This window comes from Kryptolebias marmoratus, linkage group LG2 (genome assembly GCF_001649575.2).
Source record: "Kryptolebias marmoratus isolate JLee-2015 linkage group LG2, ASM164957v2, whole genome shotgun sequence".
NCBI classification, from domain to species: Eukaryota; Metazoa; Chordata; class Actinopteri; order Cyprinodontiformes; family Rivulidae; genus Kryptolebias; species Kryptolebias marmoratus.
Genome location: NC_051431.1, coordinates 35005455 through 35015067, shown reverse-complemented (window position 1 = coordinate 35015067; position 9613 = coordinate 35005455). Strand labels below are relative to the sequence as shown.

The 9613-nt window shown below is 36.5% G+C and overlaps 1 protein-coding gene across 4 annotated transcripts in view; it reads left to right on the top strand.

Annotated features, from left to right (window-relative positions):
* The first annotated feature begins 761 nt into the window (after positions 1–761).
* mms19 (MMS19 homolog, cytosolic iron-sulfur assembly component) overlaps positions 762–9613 on the top strand; it is a 38228-nt gene continuing 29376 nt past the window's right edge. For all 4 annotated transcript variants that reach the window (XM_025009948.2, XM_017433634.3, XM_017433633.3 and 1 more), the window contains exons 1-8: positions 762–872; positions 1285–1333; positions 4177–4277; positions 4446–4531; positions 5188–5262; positions 6851–6920; positions 8010–8138; positions 8236–8297. In XM_025009948.2, coding sequence (XP_024865716.1) covers positions 785–872; positions 1285–1333; positions 4177–4277; positions 4446–4531; positions 5188–5262; positions 6851–6920; positions 8010–8138; positions 8236–8297 — 660 coding nt within the window. In that variant the 5' untranslated portion in view covers positions 762–784. The remainder of the gene's footprint in view (positions 873–1284; positions 1334–4176; positions 4278–4445; positions 4532–5187; positions 5263–6850; positions 6921–8009; positions 8139–8235; positions 8298–9613) is intronic.

The window sequence follows — 9613 nt, the reverse complement described above, 5'->3', positions numbered from 1 at the left end:
TTTCAATAAGCTTGGCAGTAATGAATATGGGATCAATAATTTAATTTTACTGGGAAAATACTATTTACATAAATGTCGATTTTTCAAATGTAGGCCCAATTTGACTCATTGGAAAAAAGAACTGAAGTCTTATGCAAAATCTGTAAGTTATGTAAAAGGAAAAAATGCTGGCAACTTCTTTTACTTTTTGACTGACTTCAATTTTCTTGATTAATGCCCTTTGTACTTTGTATTTGTTTCCTTTTTAGATATATGATGCTTTTCTTTTTTGCTGGCCCTTGGCTTATTTTGTTAAATATATGTATACACATTTTAGGCATATGTTTTTGTCTAGGTGCCATAAATCACTTTTTGTAATGTAATTTTTCGAATGTTGAGCTTGGTACTTTTTGTTTTGTATTGCAATATGTTAAATAAAGGTTATTAAAAAAAAACTATAATCTCCCCATAACACCCGTTAAAATGAATTACTTCCTTAAGATGACAGCGTTTTCAGCGCGTCCAAAGTCACGTGACGTCATGTCTATAGTATATAAGTTATTGCATTTCAATGTCAGTAAGTGAACGCAGCACCCTCTTCAAACGATAGCGATGTTTTTTTTCAGTATTCATTGACACTTTTGATGGCAAACAGTATTCACAGAATTAATTTCATGTTTATTTGATGTTAATGTTTAGTTAAAGTTCTAATCAATAAAGTTTTAATGTAAACTTTTGTGACTTTTTTTGTTTCGCTCTCAACTTTGCGCGCATGCGCAGTCTCAGTGGAGGAGTGACAAGCACGATGGCTGCAGTGAGTCCTTTGCTACTGTCTCTGGTGGAGGAATTTGTCTCCGGACTACAGGACAGCAAGGCAAAGGAGGCTGCTAAAGGTAGAGGAAGTTTTCATCACATTTTGCTCGACACATTGGTGTAAAGTCTGTGCAAGAAAGCAACGCTGAGGCTGCTGAATTTTATTTTAAGGATGCGTAACACGGCGTGAATGTTAACCAAGCTAACTTTAGCACCACAACATCCTGTCTGTGGTGATACAAGCTCGTGAAACAAAGCACGTACGTTACGACGCTCGTGTTGTATGTCAACTTGACAGGATGACATGAAGTTTTTAATTTTGTGCTGTAAGTTGACTATATGCCCACCTTAGTATAACATGCAGCCTGTTAGCTTCTGTTGTTTGTGTCCACGTGAAAATGTGTAATTTAAATTCCCTTTGAACCATCCTCACAGCCAGTTTGTCTGTTGTTAGCTTAGTTATCAGTTCACTAAACTGCCCTTTTGTTTAAGGCGTTAAAGATGGACAATTCACAATGCTGCAGCTGGTGGAAGCACTCGGGTAAGTTGGCAACAACATCACATCACAGTTAACATTTCTGCAGAAATGCTGAGGAGTGTCGATGCAGCTGCTGCTCAAAACCCCAACATACCTTTGTAATAATTCAAACTACGTTTTGAGGTATAACTGTATACGAAATCTAAAGAGAACCAAGAAGCTGCTGCCAGTGGTTCATTATAGTCACCTTGGTAACCATACACCTTTATCTCTCACTCATTGACTGCTAACTTATTGAGAGGCAAATAAAGCCTCAAACAAAAATTGGCTGTGTAAAACTATAAGTCAGATCTTAAAAATATCTTGACCTGTGAACAGCAGAAGACTGATGGTCTCACAAGTAAATCTTTATCTTTCTACAGTGTTTTAAGTAGCAGATATTACAAGTTAAAAAGATCTTTCTTCTGAATGAAATATTTTGAGCTAAATATAAGAGAATCTGTGTAATCGTGTCTGTGAACTCTGCATTCTGGGGGGATCTGAGAGAAACTCGTAAGTCCTACGAGTAAGACACACTGGGTGAAAGAAAACAAAATTCCCTACATTCTGATGCATGATTTGTATTTGTACCAAAAAGAGTTGTGAGTTTGTTTCAAAATATTTCCTTCAAAATCCCAATAATTTTCTTATCTTTTCTTACATTATTTTGCAAATTTTGTCTACATTGTTTGACATACCACTACCAAAAGTCAGAACACACTATTCTTGATCAAGCCATGCATTTGGTGTATCTTGTTGCATGTTTTATTTTAAATTGCGCAACAAGATACAAGATAGTAATAAAGGTGCTTCAATGCTAGTGTATTGGCATCTCCAATAAGAAATAAAAAGCATAACCAAACAGTGACTTCAGTTCATCATTTTTGAATACTTTTTGAGTTCAGTAAATGGTGGTATGCAGAAGTATTGACAACACTTAGCATCCTGTGTTTTGTTGGTTTTATCCTAAAATTTAAAAGGAATTTGGGAGTTGTGTTTTTATTTAGACATCACTACCACTTTGATGATGCAAAATGTTTGTTTTTTCTTTTTGTTTTTATCATGAAGCAAGCAAAAATAAGCCATAAAATTGAAGTAAAGATTTTCTAAAGCCACCTTTTACTGCAGCGAGTCTCTTCCGGTCCGTCTCCATGAGCTTGGTGCATCTAACCACTGGAACTTTTGTCTAACAAAACTAAACTACTTTCCTGCTAGAAGATTTGAACATTTCTTCTAGTTTCATATTGAAAACTAGTAACAGATTTCCCTCAAGAATCCCTTTTTTGTTGTTGCAAACAAGCCCCCGGCAAAAAAGGGGTCTGCACCTACAAAAAAGCAAGTGACTAACAAAAAAAATTTGAGGGCACTTTATGGAGTTTGTAGAAAAAATATTTAAAATATTAAAAAACCATTACCCCCTTCTATAGCCATATCACCCCTGTCTTGCATAAGTTTCACTGGTTACTTGTCAAACTTCAAATTGATTTCAAAATTCTTCTGTACACATTTAAAGCCTCCACAGTCTTCCCCCTCCATATCTATCCAACCTCTTCCATTTGCTACCTTGTACCGTTCCCTCATATCTGCCTCCTCTCTCCACCTTACTGTTTCTTTCAGGTGCCTCACTGCCATTCTCTGGAATTCACTGCCCCGAGAAACCACAAACTCCACTCTCTTCCTCTTTTTACGATCAGACTCAAAACTCATCTGTTCAAGATTGCTTACCCCTGTTGATTATAATTTGAATTCTCATTCTTATGCTGCTTTATTCTTTGGTATTTTGATGTTTGATATGCATGCTTTAGTATTGCTTATACCTTGCACTTTAGTGTTAGAAAGGTGCCTACGAATAAAAGATAATAATAATAATAATAATCTGTTTTAATATGTCCCTTTTTAGAGCAGGGGGCCTTAAGACCTATGCAAGGACCTAGAGGCACTTCTGATTTATTTATCTTTCTATTTATTTTGCTCTACCCATCTTTCCTTTAACTCTGACCAGTTTCCCAGTATATTCTGATTAAAAAACCCACAACGTGATGCTGTCACCACCATGCTTCACTGTAGAGATGGTGTTCTCATCATGATGAGAGGTGTAGATTTGTCTCAGACATGGTGTTATCCTTAATAGCCTAAAGGTTTGAGCTTGGTTTTATGTGACCACTTCATCTTTTGGGGTTTCTCCAAAAGACCCTTTGGTAAATTCCAATTGGTTTGCCTTTTTTTTTCTTTCTTGTAAGCACAGTTCTTTTTATTTTATTTTATTTTTTCCTGCCACTCTTCCATGAAGTCCAGCTCTGTGCTGCTTCTAGTGCTCCTATTGACAGATCCTCCCATCTTCCAGCTCTATCAGGGTTACCCTTAGTCTCTTGGATGTTTCTCTGATTAATGCCCTCCTGTCCCGCTCCGTGAGTTTTGGTGGATGAGCCTCTTTTGGCAGGTTTGCTGTGGTGACATTGTCTTTCTATTTCCTTATATTAGATTTAATGGCACTCTGTAGGATGTTCAGGATTCTGGGATAGTTTTTTTATGACCCAACACTAATCTGTACTTTTTCAAAATTTTGTCTCTGACCTGTGTGGAGAATCTATTAGTCTTTGTGCTGTCCCAGTTGATCAAATTGAAAATTCATTTAAATTCAAAGTTGTAAGGCAACAGAACATAAAGTCTTCCAAGTGGAAGAATACTTTTGCAACTCACTGTTAGTCATTGCATTGGTTGCGGTTTAAAGTGCAGATACAATCTTCTCTGAAAGAAAACGGTTTATTTTTTCACTACATTACCTTGGTGTTCAGTTATAGACTTAGTTGTGATCCTGAGTTGCTCTAAACATTAATATTATTATTTTTATTCTCTTACTGTTGTAGAGTAAGCCTGACTAGTTCTCAGCCTCACACCCGAGCTCGAGGGGTCCAGCTCCTCTCTGAAGTTTTACAGGAGAACTACGCAGAGCTTACAGAGAGAGAAGGTAATTAAACCATTAAATCTGACTCCTAATAAACTTTTGTGCAAAATTTCAAGAAGACATTTTAAAAAAATGTATGAATAAAACAAAAAAATTGATGACTACCATGTCATACTGATACATGTTCATGTATAGAGTGATCTCTTTTTTTGTTGTTTTTGTCTGGGACAGTGGAGGTGCTTACTGCCTTCTATGAAAACCGCCTCAAAGACCATTATGTCGTCACACCATCTGTTTTACGTGGACTTCAAGAGTTGGTAAGTCATTAATCCATCCATTTAAATCAGAAGAACCTACACCAGTTTGACAGCAGAGACTAAGTGCAATGGTGCGTGCCCTTGTTCAAATCCTTATTCTGCATTCACATTGTTTTCCTGTTTTTTTTTTCTTCTTTCGTATGTATTTTGTAATCTTACTACTCCTGCACAGTTTCTGCTATTTTAGTTCTTCACATATAAACATTCCACTCATTCAGAAGATGGGTACTATGACTTTTTGTTTTTTAAACTTTTTTTTTTTTTCAAAATATTGAATTTTACAAATATATTTACAAATATTTTCCCTCGAGAAATAAATTGAGATCTTCTCAATTGCTTCAGAAACATTGTTCTCTTTAAAATCTGCTTCAGGACACTGGCTCTCTCTTTGTCTTCTCATGTTTCTTTTTGCTTTTAGCTACCATTCTGCTACTTTTAGTTTTTTTGCTCGTCTTTTGCTACTTTAGCTTTTAGCCAGAATTTAGATAATTTTAGCTTTCATCTAACCATTTGATCATTTTAACTAGTCTTTTAATAATTAGCTTTTATCAGGTGTATTTTACAACTTCTTCAGAAAATGTCATTGAAGTCATTTAGCTGTATTTTCACAGAAAATGTAATTGACCTAGTTTTGTGTGTGTGTTTGTTTTTCCCAGACTAAATGTACTACTTTGCCACCTGGTTCAGCTGTATCCATGCTACGTTCTGTGTTTCAGGATGTCCATGTACAGGTGAGCCTCCCATGTGGTTAGTTGGGGTGTAAGGAGACCTGGTGAGAATAAAACATCACAAGATTTCTTGTCAAGTTAAAAATTGTCTCCTGAAGCACAAAAAAACCCCAACTTTCTCATGAAGCATTAACAAGTTGCAGTGAGCATGAGGTCCTCTAGTAAAATTGGCACTGAAGATGTCCCTTCCACTTTAAAAAGCTTTTATGGCAGCAGTTCAAGCAGACACATATAAAATCCGGCAGAGCACATCAGTCAAGCAGTGTTGTGAAGGCAGCCTACCTCATCCTCCTGTAGCGCTTGCAGCTACGTGCTGAGAGGACGAGTTTTTTCAAGAAAATATTAAAAAAAGTTTGGCCACTGATCAGATTTTATTTTTGACTTCTTGTAAAAATAAGTTTGACCCCCTGAGTTCAAAGGTCACCCACCTTTAATGAGAAGTTAGAAGGTCATATCCAGTCCCTGACAGAAGTTCTGTCGCTTATCCGTGTTGTGGAAACAAAAGCTTATAACCTGACTTTAAATTCATCCATTGGTTTTAGAAATGACTCATATGAAAGCTGAAACCCTCCCAAATAAGGTTTAATTTACAGAAATAAATTTGCTTCACTGCAGAAATGATGATCCTTTAATGAACACAGAAAGGTCCGATTTTGACAAGACAAAAGTTTTGTCGCCCACAAAAAGTAATGTGAAAATCAAACAAATAATTTACTTCAAATACAAAGATATGTTTCATAACATTGGTGAATGAAGTCGTGGGGCTATTAGAGCCATATTTAATATTTTGTGTGACTTCCATGAGCTTGAAGGACTGCATCCATGCGGTCAAACAATGATTCATACAATTTATTGATGAAGTCATCAGGAATGGGATCTTCTTCGCATTGAGGAACTTGGATGTAGAGATGGATGTATGAGATGGAGCACCATCCTGCTGCAAAATTTGACCCCTTTTATGATGGCTGGCTTTGGATTTTCTAACCAACAAACGTTCCTCCTGAGCAGTTGTCTTGCGGGGTCTGCCAGACCTGGGCTCGTCAGAAACATCTCCAGTGTCTTCAGATCTTTTTTTAATTCTTTGTACTTGATGCTGAGACACATTAAAGGTGCCAGCCACCTCTGCAGTGGATCTGGTCTTCAGCCTCTTGATAATCAAGACTTTGGTCGCAGGGTGGATTTTTGGCATGTTGTCAGAAGTCAAGTTGCAGTTCAAGTGTAAGTCTGGGGTGCTGGGGTTCTTATTATACGCACCCACTAATTAACCAATCAGTTAGTGAGCACAGGTGAAGCTGTAAACTAGGATTGGGTGCTTTATATGATCTTAGAAATATTGTTAAAACCTCATTCTGTGAGAGAATGAGGTTTTAACAATATTACCTCTACCACACCATGACTGACCCAATGGAGCAAGCTGTCCCTTCAGAATTAAACCTACACTCATGTATTATTTGTTCACACTTGTTACTGTCTTGTTTCTTCTGTTTTCTGCGAGGTGTGTCCTCTATTACAAAATGTGTGTTTGAGTTCAAATTGACTCATCTCATGTGTTTCTAGTGTGGCATTATGTTTGTTTATCCCCCCCCCCCAGTCACTGATGCTTGCAGAGAGAGCGTGCATCTACAACATGCTCATCAACCTCATGGAAACCAGAGAAGCTGGTAAGAGCTAAATGTCAGGTTTGGGTCTGATTCACAGCAATTTTAGTTAAAGCAGGGGTCTGTTGCCTTTCTAATCAAAAGAGCCATTTTTTGTCCAAAGCTGCAAAACATACTTTAAAATAAATATAACATTACTCACTAGGTGTTTCATAGATACTACATTTTTAAAAAGGTTTTTGTTATATCAAAAAATTAAAGGTCTTTAATAAATTGATGACATTTATTGGTATTTTTACATGTTAAACAAAGGAAAGGGCCAAACTCTTATGAAGAGGGAAAGAACAATATTTTTTATAGCCCCTTCTATAGCATTTATAACAAACACTGAAATGTAGAGTCTTATGCGAGCCCTTTTTTAAAAAAAAAAAAATAATAATTCACTGTAAGTACCCAACTTTGAAATGATACAGCATTTACTAGCATCATAATAAATTATTAGAATAAACATAAGAATTAGGCCAGTTTGTTGGATATTTAATTGTAACTTACTGAAGTTCCTTTATGGAAACAAAAGCAGATACATTTATTTTAGTTTTCATTGGAATTCTTTCTAATTCTTTTTTTTGAAATTACTTTAAATGTTTTTGTAGATCGCCGTAGTTCGATTTGTAACAGAGCACTATGTGTACAAAACTGCACTCTGTTTTTTCCCCTGAACAACGTAGTTCTCCAAATGTATGAACAATGTAGAATTTTCCGGGGAATTTCAGAGAAGGATCACACCGTATGGTAGAAAATTCAATTAGTGAAGTGGCTAACAAACTACCAGCTAAATCTGGTCAGTCTGTTTGCTCCTTGTATTATTAGTTTTGTTGTAATGGGCATTTTTTCCACACATTGCAAAGATTGTACAATCAAATTGCTAAAACTAGCTTTTTTAATTGTGGTTATGAATCTTAACATTTTTCACTTTGTTGTTATTTTACATCAAGCGGGTCAAATGCTAAAATGGGTTGCTGCCTTAAAAAAACTCCAATCTCGTGTGATGCTGTTCTGTGGTTCTCTTCTAACAGTATGTGCCTTTATCGGCCTTAAATGTTTTTATTACATTGAATCAAAATGTTTTGCTCCTGTTTTACTCCTCCATAGAGCTGAAAGGTTTGGGGGCTGACTTTGTTTTTGGTTTTGTCCAATCAATGGATGGAGAAAGGGATCCCCGCAACCTCTTGTTAGCCTTCCAAATAGCCAAAAACATTGTTCTGCAAGGATACAATTTAGGTGAGGACACATACAGCATCCCGTCATCATTGTGAACTCTGTCCGTCTTAAGTGGTAATGTAATTATTTTGCCTCCCTGTATTTTCTGTTTCCTCAGGTAAATTCACAGAGGAACTGTTCGAAGTGACGTCCTGCTATTACCCCATAGACTTCACCCCCGTAAGTCCCTCTTTATTGAGCTTGGTTAAACTCCTAGCTGACCAAAGCATGGAAACAGAACAGTCAGACATCCTATCGGAGACTTTCTGTGACTTCAGAGAAATAAAAGCTTAGCAGTCCATGAAGAAACTGATATTGCAGGCTGTTTTACATGTGCAGTCTTATCAATATCACAAGATGTCACATTCGATGTATGTGTTGTTAATGATTCTCGAAAACTACCACATAAAATTTTAGCGCCATTTCTGTATTGGCTTAAGTTAATTATTTGTGTTGGTGAGCTTGAATTGGATTGACTCCAAAACTTTATCAGTGGTAGATGTGCATCTAATTATTATTTTTTGTACATTTTCTTAATATCATTCATGAGACATTTTGGTAACAAACACACTTGTGTCAAAAACATTATTGCTTGACCTTCACTTTTTGGTACTGGTTGATATTAGTACAAATGTATCTTCGTGATGACGGGTTAATACAGAATTACATACGGTTTCACTTGCTGCCATAAAAGGAAGGCAGGTATCTATGTTAGCAAAATATCTCACGAGTCTGTTAGCAAATTATCTCGTGAAACATTGAATGGACTTTACTGAAACTTTCAGAAAGTAGTCATTGGATGCACTTCTATATTTGCTTAATGTTTGAGTCGATCCTTTCGAGATGACCACCACAGCTAATCAACCTTAGCAAACACTAAAATGGCTACATTCAGTCAATGTTTTAGATATTGAGCTAAAATTATATGTGGTCCTTGCTAAGAGTCATTACAGCACAGATCCTACATCTTTGTTTAAAACTTTGGCATGAGGTCAACCAGTGAATCAGCCGATATTTGCCATTTCTATAAATCTTGGCAGTTGATCACACCAATTTTCAAACGGGTATATTTTTGGGTAGCACAGCTTTGTTGCTGCTGTTGGTATGTGACCAGCACCCCCCTGTCATCAAAGAACTACAGAAAGACAGGAAAGTAGTCAGTAGTCTGCATGTCTTGCATTAATTTTTGTAAATGTATCTAAAAATCTAAACATAAAAAGTGTAGTCTTTACCTTTGTGTTTATGCTGGTGACTCTGGGCAGCACTTGAACATGGCGGCTGCTCTTTAGATGCCCTCAGAGTTATGGAACATTGTATTTGTATTTGTTTCAAACAAACTGCAATATTTGATGCATTATACTGCATTAAGATCACATTTGGCAGAGATAGCGAACACCATAGACCAGGGGTATCAAACCCAGAGATGCAAGGGGGCCAAAATTTAAAATTTGGTCCTAGCCAAGGGCCAATCACGATCAATATTTATTAAAAATTAC